This window comes from Carettochelys insculpta, chromosome 1 (genome assembly GCF_033958435.1).
Source record: "Carettochelys insculpta isolate YL-2023 chromosome 1, ASM3395843v1, whole genome shotgun sequence".
In the NCBI taxonomy this organism is placed as follows: domain Eukaryota; kingdom Metazoa; phylum Chordata; order Testudines; family Carettochelyidae; genus Carettochelys; species Carettochelys insculpta.
In genome coordinates, this window is record NC_134137.1 from 171,869,702 (window position 1) to 171,890,320 (window position 20,619).

General features: G+C 42.8%; 1 protein-coding gene across 1 annotated transcript in view; it reads right to left on the minus strand.

The window, feature by feature from the left end:
- Positions 1 to 12,330: 12,330 nt before the first annotated feature.
- The window catches only part of RRP1B (ribosomal RNA processing 1B), a 32,037-nt gene continuing 23,748 nt past the window's right edge, over positions 12,331 to 20,619 (minus strand). Inside the window, exons 14-16 of the mRNA XM_074995484.1 lie at positions 19,436 to 19,582; positions 18,060 to 18,126; positions 12,331 to 15,629 (exon numbers count right to left, since the gene is read on the minus strand). Coding sequence (XP_074851585.1) covers positions 15,442 to 15,629; positions 18,060 to 18,126; positions 19,436 to 19,582 — 402 coding nt within the window. The 3' untranslated portion in view covers positions 12,331 to 15,441. The remainder of the gene's footprint in view (positions 15,630 to 18,059; positions 18,127 to 19,435; positions 19,583 to 20,619) is intronic.

Genomic DNA, 20,619 nt, shown 5'->3' on the forward strand with positions numbered 1-20,619 from the left:
ATTGTAGTGCACAGAATAGCATGTATAGTATTTATGTCAACTTTCTTTAGATCAGAGAGCAAATCCTTGGAACAGATGGGTGCATGATGGAAAATAAAAAGCCTATCATTTTCGCAGTCTGGACCCAGTCTTGCAAGATGCTGAACGCCCCTTCCTCCTATTGACTTCAGTACTCGGCTGGGTCAGACCCTAAGCACATTCTTTTTAAAACTAGCCTCAGTTCTGAAGACACCTTTAAAAGAATATTGACAAGTTATTTTTAATATTTTTAAGAGGCTGTGTGGCTCAGGTGATTAGTAATGGGCTAGAGAACTTCTCAGTGCTTTTATGCCTCGACTTCAAATCAAGCCCTACATCTATTAGTGATCAAAAGTTACCATTAGATGTTCCTCTGGATGCTCCTGCTCCTAATGCTACTAACTAGTTTTTGAGTTGGAATTCTCAGGAGACAGGCCAAGCAATGAATGGGCTGGAACCTGAATTCCCCTTCTTCCAAGGTCAGAATTGGGGCACATGTATGCAGCAATGGGAAGAACCTGGCTGCACATTTCTACTTTCCAAGTGCCACTCTAGGGCTGCATCTACGCTAGCAAGGTCTTTTGAAAAATTAGGCACCTTTTTTGAGAGAACACATTGAGCATCCACACACAAAATGTGCTCTTTCGATCCAAAATGGAAAGAACATGGTTCTTCTTCCAGGAGCTCTCTTCCGTTCCCAGATCAGGAAGAGCGCCTCCTTTCAAAAGTTTTTTTAGGAAAAAAGAGTGTGTGTAGAAGTTCCGTGGGCCCTTTTTACAAAAAAGTAGTCCTCACGGTGATGGATTTTTTTGATCCCTGGCCCATTCTTTCAAGAGAGCAGGGGCTGTGTGAATGCTCACTATCGAAAGAGTAGATGGATCTTTTGATCTGCTTTTTTTGCGTGTGGACACACACTTTCAAAAGAAGATCTTCCAGAAGAGCATCCTTCGAAAGATCGTTGTAGTGTAGACATGGCCACAAAGCAGAATTCATGCTTATTTGCTATACAGGGGGTCCTCATTATAAGTCCAGGTTACATTTCTAAATCCGGTAACCCTCGAGTTACATGGGGGTTGTGTTCCTGCAACCCCCAGGTAACTCAAATTTTCGTTCAAGTCAGAGTGCGGGGGAGATAGAAACCAAGCTGCAGCCTGGTTCACAGCTCCCCTGGGGTTGCAGGATCCCAGAAACTGACCAGCTCACCAGGGCTGGTCAGTTTCCTGGCTCCCAGAGTGGCTGGGAGTTGGGAACTAGGCTGCCACGTGGTTCCCAGCTCCCCAGAACTTGGCGGGGGGGACCCAGGAAACTGACCAGGCATGTGCTGGTCAGTTTCCCAGGTCCCCCAAGCAGTGGAGAGATGGGAACCAAATGGCAGCCTGGTACCTGGCTCCCTGACCAGGGAAACTGACCAGTTGCTGGCTCCTGCCAGTGCAGGTCAGTTGAGAACCAGGCTGCTGCTTGGTTCCCAGCTCCCTGCTGCTTGGGAGACCTGGAAAACTAACCAGCCATCATGAGCTGTTAATTTTCCTGGATCTTGCAAGTGGAGGGGAGCTGGGAACCAGGGTCAGCCTGGTTCCCATCAGCTCCTTGGAGCCAGGAAACTGACAGCCACATGGCTGGGGGAAGGCAGAAGAAGGGGCAGCTAGGCAGGCTGACAGCCGCAGAGCACCTTCAAGTTGTGCTTAACTCATGTTAAAGGGAGCTATGCACAACTTGAAGCCATGTATTTTGAGGGTTTACTGCAATGCAATTTATATTGAAACAACTTATAAAGGGGAATTAATATCCATAAGGAATAATGTAATTAGGTTGAGATACATTCCCAGCACATACAGTTCACAAATGTGTAGTATGTATAATGTACCCATAATACACAAAAAGCAATAAATAGAAATAAGCAAACAGTAAGACTAAATAAATAGAAGAAGATACGCCATCTCCCTGCCTGTCCCCACAGTCCCTGCCAGTCTCCACTGGCTACCTGCAATTCCTTGTCAGTTTGCTGGGGCTCCCTGCTGGCTCCCCACCAGCTCCCCATCTGTTCCCACACCTCCCCACCAGCTCCCTACAGCTCTCTGCTGGATCCCCACAGCTTGCTGGCTCCTCACCTGTCCCTGCCAGCTCCCCGCTAATCCCCACCAGGTCCAGCAGTACCCCACTGGCTTCCCACAGCTTTCCTGGCTACCTGCCAGCTCTATCCTGACTCCTCCCCGCTCCCTGCTGGTTCCTCATGACTTCAGGGCTCTCACTTCCAGGGTTCCTGCATTAAAGCACCTGCTGCCCGGCCACCACAAAGCTCAGCTGTGTTCCTGGCTTTGGGTCCCTTGGCCCCTAAATGATGTAAGTGCAGATCAGTGCAACATAACAAATCTGCTTTCCTGAATTAATTAACAACTTATAGCAAAGCGACTTATGATGAGGACCCCTTGTATAGTGAACAATTGTATTACTCTTTGGCAGGCCACCTGACCATTTTACAGAGCATCCATGATAGTGACCTGGTGGAGAAGATCAGGCAATGTATCCTATTCTTCAAACGTAAGACCTGATATTGCCAACTTTATGTGAGTTACCCGTGTGAGTGGAGAAGACTGAGTGTTTGGGATTAGAAACTGCAAAGCTGAGCTGGTGCAGCCAGGTGATGAGTCATCAAACCAGCAAAGGCTGAGAAAACAAAGGAGACTGCTGCTCTACTGATGAAGGGGAAGTCTGGGCATGCTCCTTGGTGATGAATGTGGATGAGTCACAGGGGTTGTGTAGTATCGGAGGGGTACCCGTGTTAGTCTGGATCTGTAACAGCAACGAAGGGTCCTGTGGGGTTGTACAGAGGCAATAAAAGGAGGGAGCATGGGGCAATGGCTCTATTTCTGAGACACTCCTCTTCCTGTAGCCAGCTCTCCAGCCATGATCAGCAGACAGACCTGCCTTAATCAACATGCCTTGGCTCCTTCAGCGGCCCATATGCCTGTGTGCAGGAATGAACGTGTGTGTGAGAGCTGGTTCCCTCTTTAGTTTAAGCCTTTAGTGGCAGCTCTATCCCCTTTAGTTTTACCATATAGGGCATATGTAACTGCCCACAGGCAGACTGGAACTTGGGATCTCTGTAGTCTCATGCAGGCACCTCTAAAGCAGACAGCTGCCAACCTTAAACAAATTCTCACCAGCAACGTTAGACCACAACGCAGGAACTCTAAACCTGGAACCAATCCCTGCAACAAACCTCACTGCCAACTCTGCTCACTTATTGACACCGGCCATATCTTCACAGGTCCTAACCACATAAACCACACCAGCAGGGGCTCTTTCACCTGCACATCTACTAATATAATATAGGCCATCATGTGCCAGCAATGCCCCACTGCGATTTACATTGGCCAAACTGGACAGTCTCTATGTAAAAGAATAGATGGACATAAAGCAGACATCAGGAAGGGTAACAATAAAAACCTGTAGGAGAACACTTCAATCTCTCTGGACACTCAGTAACAGATTTAAAAGTAGTGGTCCTACAACAAAAAAATTTCAAAAATAAAATGGAGAGAGAAATCTCTGAGCTGCAATTCATTTGCAAATTTGACTCCATCAACCAAGGATTAAACAGAGACAGGGAGGAGCTGGCCCATTACAAAAGCAGTTTTTCTGCTCTTGATGTTCACACCTCCACATTAGCATCTGACAATGGGCACATCCCCCTGAATGAACTGACTTGTTTTCTCCTCTCTTGATGTTCACAGCTCCACGTTATCTAATGATAACGGGCCACATCCACCCTGACTGAATAGAGCTTGTCAGCTCTGGCCCTCCCCTTTACTGAGAGCCCCTCTTTAAATCCTCCTCTGAACCCCCTCTCCCACTCATGCATCTGATGAAGTGGGTCTTTGCCCATGAAAGCTCATGCTCCAAAATATCTGTTAGTCTATAAGGTGCTGCATGACTTCTTGCTGTTTTAGAAGATACAGACTAAGTCAGCTACCTCTCTGATACTTACGTGAAATGGGAACTGCACGTGGTCCTTACTCGGAAGTACTTATTTTTAACCATGAAAAAAATCTCCATTGTTTAGAGCCATGAGCAGCTTACAGTGCAATGCAATACAGTGTGGCTTGTGGTTCTTATAGTCTCATGAGAAGGCTGCGTTTTAAGTGGACTAAGTTTTTTTAAGGTGTCTTTTTTCCTGAATCGTATTTTTTTTTTTTTTTTGTGATTTACGGCCCTATACAGCTTGCTGACTAACTTCATAGAACACACAAACTGAGAAGAACCTAGAGAGGTCATCAAATCTAGAACCCCACACTCATGACAGGACCAAGCACCATCTAGACCATCCCTGACAGGCGTTTGTCTAACCTGCTCCTAAAAATCTCCCATGAGATAGTAGTGTTTAACCTCGAAAGAGTCGGGAGACTGTTTATATGAGAGACACTGTACTAGACACATTTGTATTCTAATGGATGCTATGAGCTGGAAAAGAACAAGCCCTTTTTCTGGCAGTCAGAATAAAACTCCTAGTCATAAACTGTATCCCTCAGCAGTTTGCCCTGTATGTGATGTCTTGCGTCACATGCTATCATCTTGCAGTCATGAGTCACTTACTTGGTTCCCGTTGCTTTGGGAAATAAGCTTGGCAAATCCATGTCTCTGCACATTTTATTCTCTCTAAAAATGTGCACACAAAGCAGTGGAAACTCAGCCCTCTGCTGTGCTTTAAAAGGAACATATTTGCATTTGAGCTAGAACTCCAGGGGATGGAGGGTAAGCTGAGTAATATTGCATCTATTTTCAGGCTCGTTACCTGGGTGATAGTAATTGTTTTGTTGTTCTTTTCCTACAGTGCTTGAAAACATATCCCCGCTACTTACCATGAATGGAATTTAGATTTTTTGAAAATTCAGTAGCTTCCCCAAAATTTTTATACCCCTGGGTACAATAGATCTGATTATCAAAATGTCCAATATAAAACAAATTCTGGGGCTTAAAAGGATGACTGCTTTATTTCACTTTGTACTACTTCTAACATATTGGGTTTGCCTGTGTAATAGCATATCCTTTGATATTGCAGCTCTGCTTTCACTGACTAGCAGTGGTTGTGTGCTTGTTTGCCTTTGAAGGATTCTTACCCTTACATATTTAATTAAAAAATAAAGCAAAACCAATTTAACTGGGGGGAGGGCATGATTTCACTACTAGTATGTGATTTCTGCTCCAGCATGAAATAAGTGTTTCAGCTAGATCCTCGGTTTGAATAAACTAACAGATTTGGCAAGATAATGTTAGTGGAAAAAGTAAATGAGAGATTTGGTATTTGTTAGCATCCTTAGACAACCCTTCACACCACCCTTTTGCATAAATCACAAATGCAGATAAACTGTCAAATTCAGGCCATGGAAGGGGCAAAACTTAGGGCAGTCAGCCCTTAGCACCATTGGGACTGAAGCACTGGGCCCCCTCACCACCCTCACAGTAGTACAGAGCAGCGCTGCTGTGATGTTTCATGAGGGCCTGCAGCTCTCGCTGCTGCCGCAGCCAAAGTAGCATCAGCCGCGTGGGTGTCAGGTGAAACCACAGCTAAGGAAGGTAAGCTCCTTCCCCCTCCAAGCTCCAACCCTTCTGCAACCTTACCTCTTCCCCGCTTGGAGCCAAGACATGGCAAGAGAGCTGGGCTGCTGAACCACTGGGCTGTCGCACCGCAGCCACAGCCTTCCCAGGGGTGGGGATGGGAGGTGGGGAATAGAGGCAGTTTTGGGAAGGCAATGACTTGCCTGCATTACCTGCCACCCATTAGCAGTGGTAGCTGGAGCTCTTGGCCCCTTTGAAACACCAGGCCTGTGGTTATTGCCTCCTTTGCCCTTCCCTCATTGGCAAGTCTGCCATCCACAAAGGGCTGGAGCCAGAGAGCTTAGTTGCCAAAGATGTTTTTTGGAGGGAGAGAGTTTGGCACCAGCCTTAACTCCATGAAAAATGGCTGATGAAGCAGTACAGCCACCCAAGCCTTCTTATATAGCTTATACAGCTCCCACTGCCTACTATGTTAGTGTTAAAAAGATGTTAAAATTCTGCTTATCAGGCACTGCTGGAGGAGATAATATTTCCATAGTCTTAAAAACTGGCTCCTGTCTGCATCCCTTGAACATCACAGCTGTGCTGAGGAGCTAAAGCCAACATGTAACATATCCCTTGGCTGATCTTAGGTAGCAGCTACAAGGCTAGCCATCTGGGGAAAGCACTATCCAACCCAAAGACAAGGGGATTAAAACCAAAAAATTCTGTCATGGCTCAAGTTCAAGATTCAGTGAATGCATAATCCGTGAGAGCTCTTCCCAAGCTACAGCTACAGTAGGATTTGGGGGTACAACATTTTTGAAGGGGTCCATCTCCAGTAGTGGAGACTAGAACATGTTCAAAGCTTGGACAGGCTCAGACTTTTCTACTGTTGTCTGACCCAATGGAAAACAGTTGAACTGCATCCCATTGCTATTTGTATTCTGAAAAATCCCCGACTTAACAACTTCTTTGACAACATATTAAAAAAAAACAAATGTGGAGGTACCAGGAGGATACTACAGGGGAAGGAATTCATGAGCTGCAACTGGGAGGGCGGGAGACAGAGACAGCAATATACTAGAGTGGTATGTATGAATCACAAAAATGTGAGGCTAGAGGAGACCTCTGGCAGTCATCAAATCCAGTGCCCTGCTCTGAGGTAGAACCAAGTAAACCTAAACCATCCTTGACACGCATTCTTTAAACCCCCAGTAATGGGGGGTTCCACAGCCTCCCTTAGAAGCCTCTTACAGACCTTAATTAGCCTTGTAGATAGAAAAGTTTTCCTAATATCTAGCCTAAATCTCCTTTGCTGCAGATTAAGGCCATTACTTATCCTACCTTTGGTGAACACGGGGGGACAACAGATGACAGTCCTCTTTGCAACAGCTCCTAATGTATTTGATGTATTCCAGCTGAGGCCTCAGGAGTGTCATGTAGAGTGGGACAATTACCTACTGTGTCTTACAGAATGACACTCTTGTTAATACAACCCAGAATGGACATTGGCCTTTTTTGTGACTGCTTTTCATTGTTAACTCATATTCAATTTATGATCCACTTAACTGACAGATCCCGGTCAATTGCACTTCCACCTAGCCTTCGAGTCCCCATTTTGTAGTTCTGTTTAATTGTGCCTTCCAAGCAAAGTACTTTGCACTTATCTTTATTGAATTTCATTTAGTTGATTTCAAACCAACTCTCCAATTTATCAAGCTTATTTTGGATTCTATTCCTCTCCTCTGATGTGCTTGCAATCCCCTCAGCTTGGTGTCATCTGTGTATTTTCTACAATAGCCAAGTCTATTAAATGGGTTCCATCTAATTCAGCTCTGTAGAGCCACTTGCTGTAAATTTTGTTGCCTTGGTCATGGTTCTGTAGCAGGGCAGCTGGGAAATGTTCATTGCAGAATGAAGACCTGAGATACAAGTGCTTATAGTCACGTTTGTTTACTTCTCACTATGAGCAAATTCTCCCTTGTTATATGTGTAAGACCCACAAAAACAAAATAGACTAATTATAAGTGGGAAACCACAGTCTAAATTTTCTAAGATAACTCATGATTTTGCATACCCAAATTCAAGCCCCTTATAAAGAGGGTTGGTTTTCAGAGGATGTGAATTCAGCATTTTCTCAAAAATTAGACTTCTTTAAGGCATCACAAGATGGGCACCTAAACATAACTTTTAAAAAATCTGGTCCACCTATGACTATACACCAAGTGCTGTCAAATACATGAACCCAAACCACACATTTCTTCTCTAACCTTTCAGTTTTAATCATCTTTAAGTAAGTGCTGGCTTTTTTAATCCAAAAGAGCATTTAAAAAAAGTCATACAAGGTAAACAGCAGTTATACATACAGCATAAAAAAAGTGGAAGCTTGTATATTCTTAATTAGGAAAAGAAAATGTTTAAAGAATACTGAATTCTTACTCCAGTTTTAGCTTTATCATAGGTGATATAAGGCAGCTTTGCATTCCAAAGTTGGTTACATGAAGTCACTTTTAAAGCTAGTGACTTTTTTTCAAATACTCAACCCTACCAGATTTTCCTAAATTAGCTGTCAAGCAACAACACATTAACCCGTTCTCCCCAGTCCGTAGCAGCTGACACCCATCCTGACAAAAAAGAGACAGGATTGTCAACACTTAAAACTATATACAAACAGATTCTCTTAAAATTAAATTGCTATGTTTCTCCGGAAAAAAACCAACCAACCGCCCTCTTTTTTGGAGAATTCAATCACGTACAAGTCAGAGAACAGTTGTTCACAATCTCTCCTGTTGCAGTCATGAATGAAACATCTGCTCTCGATCATCTGCTTAGTGTGAGATAACAAAAAAATGAATTTCATATTAAGTAATCCTATATTCCAGAAAAAGATTTTTTGCACATACTTGAAACAAAAAGTGTATTGGTGTTAGAAGCACAGAGATCTCTTTGCCAGATCTCCATGAGAAGCACAGCTATCAAATTTAAGTTCAGCACTTAATAAACTGTCTGTGGCTAAACCAATCTTAAAATGAGCCCCTTCTCATCTGTTTTGAGACACAACCGGATATTGATTTGGTGAGCATTTGGATGGCAGCAACATGATTTTTAAGGCCTCTCTATCTTAGTAACATTTCCATGACTGATTTAGTTGCTTTGTAAAAGCACTAGTCTACAGGAAGATCTTAGCTACATGTGACGCCCCTCCCATTGCTGGCTACTGGCGTTTGGGGCAGTCTTCTTCTGAAAAGGAGACCAAAAAAGAGACAGAAAAAGACCATAGTCAGGATTCTATAAAGAAATCACTAGGAAATAAATTCTTAACGCATTGGACAATTTGCAGCAATGTACAGTAGCAGTGGGCCTGTACACTCTAGTCCTGTACACTCATCCCTTGTTTAACGAGTACTCTACTTACGAGCACTCACTAAAATGAGGGACATACATATTTACCACTGTTTGCTATGCAAGTGAATGTTCCTGCTTATACGAGCTGGCTCTGGGGTCCCTGGCTGGGTGGGGGGAGGCAGGGAGACACACAGCCCTGTGGATGGCTCTGCTCTAGCCACGAGGTCCCTGGCTGGGGCACGGGGAGACCCGCAGGGCCCGCTCCCAACTTCCCCCATGGTAACTCCCCACGCACTCCCTCCCTGCCCGCCCACTCCCAACATTCCCCCAGCCCTCAGCTCCCCACGCAACCTCCCCAGCCTGCTCCCAACACCCACCCCATCCTGTTCTGAACCCTGTACCCCCCCCAGGTACCTCTGCTGCAACCAGGAGGAACAATCCCCCACCTCCTCCACCTGAAGGTTTTAATCCTCCCTCCAGCTCATGGCCCCAAACTGCCCCAGCCTTTAGCCCCCTCCCAACCCCAGGTTCACTTACCTTTCAAAAGCAACACCACCTGCTGCCGCTCCAAGCACTTGGAACCAATCAGAGACTTTTACGCATATTTTAATAGGAATTTAGTGTCCCTCTTACGAGTTTTCGCCTATGAGCAAACCGTTAAGAACCAATTGTGCTCGTACAATGAGGGATGAGTGTATTTTACTTTTTCTTGGTCGTAAGAGAAAAGTGTAGTTGAGTGTGTGCCAGTGAACAAGTCTGACACTTGGGCTATGGCTACACTACAAGCTAAAATTGACTTTATTAAAATTGATTTTTTTAATGCTGGGTTTTATAAATTCAATTTTGAGCATCCTCACTATCCCACAGGCTCCCCACAAAATTAACTTACTGCTGCCCCACACAAGCTGCCCAAATCAACTGTTGCAACAGTGTGTCGTGAGAACCTATCCCACAGTTCCCTGAGCCCCACAGCATTCTATTTTCACTGGTGCAGCATGAGGGAAAAAATGCCCTGCAAGTGGCTGTGGGTACCTGATGACATTGTCCTACATTTCATTTCCCGCATTCCCCTGCCGTGTTAACCACACATCCCTTTTTCCAGGTGGGATCCGGCTTGCCTGTACGAGAGAGGTGCTTTTTAATAAGTGAGGGGAGGGAAGGGGTAGTAAAGCGCTTAGGAAAGCCTAGAAAAAAAGATTTCAGGCTCTCCAACCAATGGATTTTCAAAACGGGTTGCAAAAGCACTGGAGCACATGCTTGATGTTACGTGGGGAGGAAGGGTCACATAAACCAAGGTGACTCCTAACACCAGCTGGACCAAAAGCCACTTCGGGCCCAGGGGAAAGGGTTGGATCTGGATTTAGACCTCCTGGCAAAGATGATCCTCAGATCAAGAATTTTGTCTCAAAGGCCAGCCACTCTAGTAAGAAATCTGAGTGTGTGCAAACAGCAGAGCTACAAGCTGCTACTCAAACACCCTTGCACCCACTCCTTCCCAGCCAGTGTTTTACACGGCACACCAGGAGGGAGCCTGAGACTCCCTGGGCCTTCAAGGAATCATCCAGAGGGGTCCCAGGAGCCAGCCTGGGGCACCAAGAGGCAGGTCCCTCCTGGACTGGGCAAAAGGTACAGACCCTCCTGGACCTGTAGAGCAAGGAAGAGCTACTCCAAGACTCAAAGGTGAAGCACCGTAATGCTCAAGCCTACACTGGATGGGCACCACCCTGGCTGAATGAGGCCACCCCCTGCTGCAGCACGAAGGAAGTCCAGGCAAAGGTGAAGGAGCTCCAGGAGGACTACATCCGGGGTGCTGGCTGAAGCTCTGGGGCAGGACCCACCCCCTGGGTCTGGATTTAGACCTCCTGGCAAAGATGATCCTCAGAACAAGAATTTGCACCTGAAATATACGTATAAATAGACACGAGCATTACACTGAAAATGCAATAGATCACTGAATCAGTTATGGCTGCTTTGGTCGCTCGCTGACACTCTGGGGAAGTCACCAGTTTGTCTGTGCCTCAGATTTCCTGTGGGTAATCCACTCGCCTACCCTTACTAGGTGTTTTGAAGATTAATGTGATACACTAAGAAATCACTGCTCTGTTAGGAGCTATAGGAGTGCCAACCTACCTGTCTGCAACCCACTTGAGTAGATTCAGTAGCGGGATTTAAGTAAGGGGCTGGATTGACAGCCCAGCGTGGTAACCACTGCACAAGTTTGCCAGTCAGTGCCAGCTTCTCTTCACGGCATGAGTCAAGTGCCAAAAGCCTGAATAGGAGGGACCCAACACCAAAAAAGTAGTTTGTGTTCTAAACCAAATCACGCTTTTGTCTCTGCTGGTCCCCTGCTGGGGATTAACAAAGCAAAAACCCAAAAGCACAGCAGATTAAGTTTAAATTTATAATCTCACTGAAGGCTCATAATATTTTACTACCAAAATGGAATCTTATTCAAATATTACCAAAATAGACACCAACCCCCAACATCCAAGGCATTATTCAAGTCTGAAGAAACGTATTTTTTAATTTTTCACTTGGCAGAGGATTCAGTGCCTGTTAAATGTTTTATTTGGAAAGGAATCACTGTTTCTGGATTCTTTAGAATATTTATTTTACATTCCTCTCACAGCCCATTGCTGTGGGTGGACAGATCACATTTTCGTGACTGAAGAATTTGATTTCCAGTATCTCTCTCAGATACTGAAGATTTCGCTCTTCAGTCAGGAAAATGCGACCTGGCAGTGTTTTAGATGCATGCATATAGAATATTTCTTGGAATTCTTAGTACTTATGTGATTATTGTAATTGAACACATTATGTTTTACTGATGGAGAATCGGCAGAGAGTCATTATATTACCTATCGGAGGGGTAGCCGTGTTAGTCTGGATCTGTAACAGCAACGAAGGGTCCTGTGGCACCTTACAGACTAACAAAAAAGTTTTGAGCATGAGCTTTCGTGAGCACAGACTCACTTCATCAGATGGTGCTCTTGGAAATCTGCAGGGCCTGGTATAAATAAGCTTATAACCCTTGCTCTGGCTTATTTATACCTGGCCCTGCAGATTTCCAAGACCAGCATCTGATGAAGTGGGTCTGTGCTCACGAAAGCTCGTGCTCAAAACTTTTCTGTTAGTCTGTAATGTGCCACAGGACCTTCGTTGCTATTATATTACCTGACACTATCCAACTAGGCACACCCCAGTGGGGCATAGTGATTATAGCTTTGGAGGTCCATATTTCCTCAGCTTGGAGTTTTAATTACCAAATAGTTATGGCATTCAATTTACTGGGATGTTGACGGAAGCCTGCAATTTAGACATAGCCTAAGTTCTTTACTTCCAATATACACATGATACCTCTTTAGTTCTGCGTATTTAAAACAAACAAATAAAAAGGACAAAAATTCTCTCCAACATACAAAATCCACAGAAATGACAATTTTATTGGACTTGACAAAAGATCCAATGTTTAACCACCCATATTTATATTAACTGTGCAGTTGCAGTTCTACATAAAGTAGTCCAAGAACAATTTCCTGCCTGCAATAAAAGTTATGGGGAAACGAGAATAAAAGGAACAAGATTGCACAAAGCACTGAAACTTTGATAAAAAATAAAAGCTTTTACAGACAGATATTTTAAATACAATCTTAAAACAGGTTTTCCTAGAAGATTCATTTTGTGCTTTTGAGTTCATTTAAAATTATTAAGTATTACAAACCATCAGAAAAGTTTGACAGTACAAAGTTGACCAAATTTATAAAAAATGCCTTCCCCAGCAGAGATAGCGATACCCCCTTGTAAAATACTGTCATTTTAATCTTAGCCATGTTAACTTCACCATTTTGTTTATTTCAACTCTAAATGTGTTTGGCAGCTGCAGATTTGGAAAAAAATTATTAAGTGATATCAACTTGATTAGAACCCACTTTTTGCACATTGGATATCCCAGATACTGCATTTATTTCTCCTTATATTTATATTCAATGTTTACTGAAGTTTCCATTACTGAAATGTTCTGGATTATTTAAATCAATTTAATCTAGCAACTGCCTTGACAATTTTATGGGGTTTCTTAAAAACTTGTCCTTAATGAAATTCCAGGCACCACTGAAGGAGATGAAATACATAGTACACATGCATATTTACAAGACATTCCACCAATATAATGGTACACAGTATGCTTAAATCCATGAGACCCAACAAGCAATTCTACCACTACATTTATTAAACAGTGACCATCATTTTAAGTCAAGCCATTTAGCATCTGTGGGCAACAGTGCATTCGGAGAAGCACTGGGTCACAGGATCCAGAACCAGTAAAGAGGGATGACATAACAATTTAAAGCTGCTTTCAGAAAGATAAAAAAATAGACATTTTGTTTGAACTTCTGATTCTCAGTGTCTCTATATACACCTGTGTTGCATCTACATCTTTGGAGGAATACTGAATCTCTAACATAATGCGTTAAAATCCATGCACATAGAAATGGTTTTATGCATATTCCACGAAAATACTTTTTACTCACAGTACAAGATAAACAGCACAACATATTATTGATTAGTCCCTGCTAATGCCTACTCACCACTGTCTTCTCAGAATAAGTCATTTTCTTCGATACAATGAGAATCTCATTTTTATAAATTAATAATGTACCAAAAGACCAAATATTAATATTGTTGTCAGATGTATACTCCTTTGTCCTTTATTGAGGAGCCAGATCAATAACAAAAAATACAGCCTGCTGAAATCCAGTCCTTCATTTTGACTGAGTAGTAGCACTCAAACAGCTGGACTAAATGATTTCTAAAGCACTCTCATGTTAGTACCGCAAGCTGTGGACTTGCGTTAATTTAGTCTGATAGCAAGAGCCATTTAACACTGAGCACCATCATTAATTTACAATTATACAAGCATTTTGGAGAAATTCTAAATGAATTGGTTTCTCAGAAGGTACAGTTGCATTCTAGTAGTTTTTGAAACTATTTTGCTGAGGACAGCAGGCACCGAAGACTGGTAAAAAGATATGAATCTGTCTACATTTCTAGATAGATTTTACATATTTACTCTGCTGGCTGAAGTAAACATCTGCCAGTTTTGAAATGATAATGATATAAGCTTCCTGTGCCTATGGATTCCCAGAAGTGACTGGAGTTAAAAGAATAGCTGTGTGCTGACAATACTGTGCTTTAAGACTGAGGTCCAATGCAGGAGTCTGGTTCAAACCCTTTTCTGTAAAAAACAGGTCTTTCAGAAAACATTTACTGCACCAGATTATAGATTACTTCTCTCCATATACCCACAATCTGTCAGAATAAATTAATTAATGGTCTGTTACAGAAGTTTACTTCATTTTTCACTGAAGTAGTAGGAGTAAAAAACAAAATTAAAAAAGATTAGTTTAATCACAGGATGACCACTGTATACCTGAATATTCCATGCAGAATAAAACATAACAAAATAAATCCTGTAAGAAATAGTTTCTAGTTCTACCCTGGGGAAAAAAAAAAAAAAAAAAAGCTATGAGCTGCTTGCACTACAAAGCTCTACTTTCGTACTTAAAAGGCACCAACTTTTTCAGAGAGATATGTATCCTGAACAAAATGCCACACTCCATTTTGGCTTGCTTTAATATGGTATAAACTTCATTTAGTGAATGAAAGTCTGACCTCCGCTCAAGTGTAGGGACACCAATTTGTAGAGGAGGAAAAAAAGGTTGTTCTGAAAGTTTTGCAATTTCTTTGAGAAAGACGACAGAAGCTCAACATTAAAATACAAGCAATTATCAGATATGATAAAATTATTTCAGTAAAGAGAATGTGGGGAAGCCAACTAAGCCACCTCAAGTGATGGTGAAGTGCTAGTCAGATTTGGCATTTGTTTGGCACGTTCATGTAGTTTGCGTGTAGGCATCCAATAGGCCAATTCATGCCAAGGATGGAACAACTATCTCAACAGCTACTTTATTTCTAATCCATGGATAAGTTTTGCTGCCAGCAGTAAGGCAGCAGACAGCCAAGCAGCCCTTTAAAAGAGAGACTAGGTCCCTGGTCAGAAGTCTATTAAACAGCTCTTTTGCAGAAACAGGCTAGACAAGAAAGCCAGCGATCAGAGTGACACATCAGGTGCAAATCTGTAAATACTTTGACAGCTAACTAATAAATTTTATATTTTCTTTTCAAAATCCTGACCAGCTGAAGACTGTTAAGCAGTTTATGGACCTGGATTTCTTAATCAGTCTTGAAGAATTGACCCTTAACAGCCCAGCAACTTGCAAGTCCCTTGTGAATCTCTTATGGAGACCACATCCTTTGGGAACCTGGGCAGAGTCTCATTTTAATCCCTTCTCTGTGATAGGTGTAACAAAGGTACCTCACCGACTACAGCCGAAGAGCTGGTAAAGCAGCAATGTCATAGGTCACAATCAGAACCTTTTATTTACAGTTCAGAGCAATTTAAAAAGAGACATCCAAAATACCTCCAGAGAAAGTTCTAGTTTGCTGAAATGTCCTGTACAAAATAGGCCGCTCCAAGTTGACTTAGAAGAAGTCCATAGCAGTTGGTCTTTTCTTAACTGGTGTTACAAATGATTTCTTCAGCAGGGGGTCTCCAGTGGGTGCAGCAGGTGACTTCAGCACTCCATGAGGAGGCTTTTGCTCAGGGTTGAAAGCCACCCGTGAGGCTCCTTCTGGGCTCACTAAAATACTTTTGTCTGTCTTTTTAAATTCTGTCAAATACAAGTTAAAGAACAAAGTTATTAGGGAGCCAGATGGTGAGCGATTTAGGCAGTCCCCCAGTTCCCCGAGTGCGCTGGCACCCAAACGGGTGCCAAGGAAACCTGCCATCAACACAGGCAATCCAGACGACTGTTACAAAAATCAGAAATCTGAGATGTGTGGGGAGAAGGTGTGGAAGAAACCAGCCTGATCTTCCAGCTTCTGATGGAGCCATATAACTCTTGTAAGGTTGTGCTGCACCCTTCTGCTGTAACCTATGGACCAGCGAGAACTGGCTGACCATATGGTGCAGCTCTCCTCATTACCAGATGCTCTATCATGTTAAAAGCCAGCTATATACTGCTCTTGTATTCCTATTCCTGCATTTGACAGTTACTCTGCAATGGTCGGGAGGGGAGCAGAGAAGGCAAGATGCCCACAAAACACTAGCTCTGTAAAGAGACAATGTGGACGGAGTGCCCTAATCGAGGTTTCCTAACCAACTTTACATTTTCTTATGGAAAGGAAAGGGAAAAAGAACCATTTTTACTATTTAAATCCCATGTTTCCAGCTCTTAGTGACCATTGCTGACAGCAGGGTTTAACCATCTTAATTCTCCTCACAGAGATGGTTTATTAGCACATACACTTAAGAGTGGTAAAATATACAGAGTCTGTCACTCTGGTGCTGAAATAATTAGGGTATGGCTGTACTTACTGTGGGGTTGGCACACCACAATCAATCTCCCAGGGATTGGTCTTGCTGCATGTGTGAAGACAGGGCAAAACCGATCTCTGGGCTCAGCCGTCGACCCTGGTACTCCATGCTGCCGCACTGAGTCAGGGACATCAGTGGGAGCCCAAAAAAGGCCCTATCTACTCCAGGGAAGAAAGTCGATCCTGATGTATCCTTTCTAGCTCTGCAAATGGCATTGCTAAAATTGCATATCTGGGATTGACTTTGATCAATAGTGTGCATGAGACCTGAGATGTGATCTACATCTGAGAGAAGGGAAAAAAAGACAAGAAAATGGATGCCCTGCCTCATTACATTAGAGGTCAATTTCAATCTTATGCACATTAACATATCCCCAAGAAAAGCCTGGACATGCCATCTAGGCGCATGTAAGAGTCCCTGTGTGGGGAAAGTTATTTGTTAATAGCACGGTCAGCAGAAGCAATCAAAATAAAACTGGAATTTTTCTGTAACAATGGTGATTCCAGCCCCCCAGACCTGAGCTCCAGATAAAACAAACCCAATTTGTTCTATCTTCCCATCAAGGTCGTGTTTTCTGGATCTTTAATAATAATTTTTCTTACTCTCCTCTAGACCTTCTCCAATTTGTTCACGTCTTTCCTGAAGCAGAGTCCAAAATTGGACAAAGTACTCTAGCTGAGGTCTTCACAGGGATGAGGAGAGTGGAAGAACTACTACTATAGCCCAGAACGATCTTTGCTTTTTCTGCAAAAAAGTTTATATTTTCATACTTAGTTTGAATATTCCAGATCCCTTTCTGCATTACTCCCTCCTAAGCAATTTCTCATTTGTATTTGTGCAACTGATTACTCCTTCCTAAACATAGCACTTGGCAGTTGATCCTTATCTATTTTTTTTTTGGCTCCAGTTTGTCAAAATAATTTTGAACTCTAACCCTGTCCACCACTTGCAACCTCTCCCACCTTGGTATTATCCACAAATCTTAGAAGTATACTCTCTGTGCTATTAGCCAAATAATTTATGAGACTATTGAATAGAACCAGACACAGGACAGATCCACGCAGGACGCTACTTGATATGCCCTTCCCACTTGACTGTGAGCCATTGAAAATGACTCTTTGAGAATGGTCTTCCAAATCAGTTGTCCAATACAATTCAGTAGGTTTGTGCAGATTATATTTCCTTAATTTATGAAGTTATATACAGCATAAAAAAACCTTACTAAAAATCAACCTACATCACGTTTATTGCTTCCCCCTTACTGAGAATGTAACAAGCCTTGTGAAAGAAGGATATCAGGTTGGTTTCACAAGATTTGTTCTTGACAAATCCATGATCACTGTTACTGATCATGTTATCTTCTAGGTCAGTGGTTCTCAACCGTACATACCTGTACCCCTGGAGGCACATAGAGCTCTTCTAGAGGGTACATTAACTCAGTGTTTCACAACCTTTTCTATGAATAAAGAATTGGATTTGTTTTATATTCATTTAATTTTTATGCATCCTTTTTGCACTATCAGAAGTACGATGACAAGTTTATTGCCTACAGGCAATTTCTTCCAACCAATTAGTTAGGATTAAGTTGCTTAAACAAATGTGTTACTAGGGTAGAAAAAAACTGTCTGAAAATTGTAGGTACCAGGGAACTTATAATTTGTTTAGAACTCCACTGCACACCAAAGAGACACATGGTGAAGGTATGCAGGCGCATTAGACTCACCAGCCGTCATGTTCTTATTCAATCCAAAGGTGACTTTTTTGGAGCTGGAGCACTGCAGCTTGTTTAACTACATAATAAAATGAAAATGGCAAATAAAGATTAATCTGAGGCTATATTATGTTCTGTTTCTCTGCTGGAGCTCTGAGGAGTCCTAATCTCTTCCCTGTTCTAGATTTCCTCTGCTCTGAAAGGCACAGGCACAGCAGCCTTTGCTTGGCAGTCACCACTCTACTGGACAAGGGGGAGCACTATCTCTTAAAGTTGACTAGACAGCTTGCCAACAACTGAGAAGACAGCAGCCTTCTTAGTCCACCAAGCTAAGAGGGTGTTACAAATCATAACTAACAGGGTTTAGAAAGGTTGAGAGACAGTATAAGAGGCTTATATGAAAACAGGTAGGGCGCTTCAGAAGACCTCTTCTGGTCCCAAGCATCCATGAAAGAGAAAAGCTGCAAACTTTAGAGCTCAAATGGAACAGCAATAATTGTGTGTGTGTTTTTTAAGCCAATTTAAAACCTCAAAACTGTACTTTATGCAAGAAGAATTTTCTTTTTTTCCCCAACAATGCAAGAGGTCACCACCCCAATTTGGCAGTGTGAGGAAATATACCCTGAATCAGTTTACAGTACTCAGGTGGTTTGGGTTTTCTATTATTTTAGAACTGCCTATTTTATTTTATGGGTGTTCAACAGATTAATGCTGTGTGGTGGGTGAAGAACAGTTGGGGGAGATTAAAGGTGTCTCTGAATTTGACTAGACACACTTGAAGGCTTCACTTTCTATCTATCTTACTCCCTGACAAAGAAAAGTGGAACTACCAGCAGCCAAGCCAGCGCAACCTAGACAGATGATGTTGCAACTGTGGGGATGATCATTCTGGTCAATTAAGATGGCAGATAAACCAGCCACATACAAGCAACAAGGTCAAACAAATTTACTTTTGAAGAACTTAAACTGCTCATGTTGACAGCTTTGCATGCACTCACTCACTCACTGAACGGACAATTAAGAACCCCATGGCAATCACACCTCTATCTGATGAGGTGCTCCAAACCAGTTTTCATCTAGGTTAGAGTTCCACTCTGACCATGTCTGAACAGTGCCGAGAATTTGCCAGTAGCCTTGGGGCCATATCTAGCTTGCATACGATGGAGAGACAACAACTGTCCCCACCACAGTCACAGTAAGTCCCAGCAAAGCTTAATTAAGACACTGGTGTGATCCTGTGGAGTGCCACACGCCCACACCCACACCCAGGCAAGCTGCACTTCCTTTTTTTAGATGTAGGAGGTTGTTAGCCACATCCTGAAGTTCCATGAGCCATACTTAAGGCAACAACCCCCCAGTTGGGGTAGACCAAATCAGGGTCACTTTACCTGCATGGAGACTCTGGTTGAAGAGAGGCTTCCTTTGGCTCTCCTGAAGAAGACTGGCTTTGGAAACGTTGTTTTTTCAAATTTCACAAAGTCATTCCCCGTCTTTGCCTTCTTTTTCTTTAATGGAGTGAGAGTGCCACCAGCCTCCTACAAGAGGGGGGAAAAACCAACACAAAAGCCTACTCAGCGTGAGAAAGAGCAGCACCTAACTGAGAAACAGCTGGTGCTATAGGCTAGTGCTAGCCATTTGCCAGCGGTGGCCACAATCAAAGAATGGTGTTGCCATCATTTTCAGGAGCATGAGATTTCTCTACTCGCTTCTATGTCCATCTGGGAGCGATGAAGCTTTTCCTTTTCCCTCCATTCCACTAGATCAAGAACTACATGGGATTACTTCTGGGTCTGTTTAACTCTACTCCTGGATTGACAGAAGTGTGGACAGGCTACTACTGAGCAATCCAAAGCATGCTTTTCTTTCTAGGGACTGAATTTGCTAACAATACTCCTCAGCTTGGGGACCAAGAAAGCTACCAGGGACGAAACAAAGTCTCTTGAAGAATACTGCTGACTAAGTGGCTGCCCTCTCCTAACAGAGAAACTGAGTAATGTTAGATTAGATTTACAAAAAGAAGGGAGAAGGGGATCAGAGTCCCTTTTCAATACAATCTGAATTTCCTGACCATAGGGGTGGGGGGAACTACAATTAGTAGAAGTTATACAAAGCAGAAGTCTTAGCATCTGAATTTCAGCAGGTAAACTGTGAAGGAATTCTTGAATATTTCAGATTTTACCCTTTCCTATTCTTTTATGATATTTACAGTTAACTTCTCCTTCCTAAAATTTTTCATGCTTGGGAAACCAAGAATCAGAACATCTCCAAATCCTTCTTGGTAGCAGGACAATTTTTCAGTTCAAGATACAGCTTGATGGGCATCTTTTTTTGCAGGTGCAGCTAAGCCCCTCCTCCAAACACAGAGACACAAGAACCACGTATCACACAATTTAAAACAAAAGGTTTAAATAAAGAGACATCTATCTTTGTATCTAATAAAGGAGTGAAGTAGAATTTAATTTGGCATCAGACACAAGTTTAAAGATCCAATATTTTGCAAACTCTACCATGGCAGAAATGTGTGATTTGCAGTTTGGAAATGCTGATTTCCAATACGCTCACGAAGCGCTCC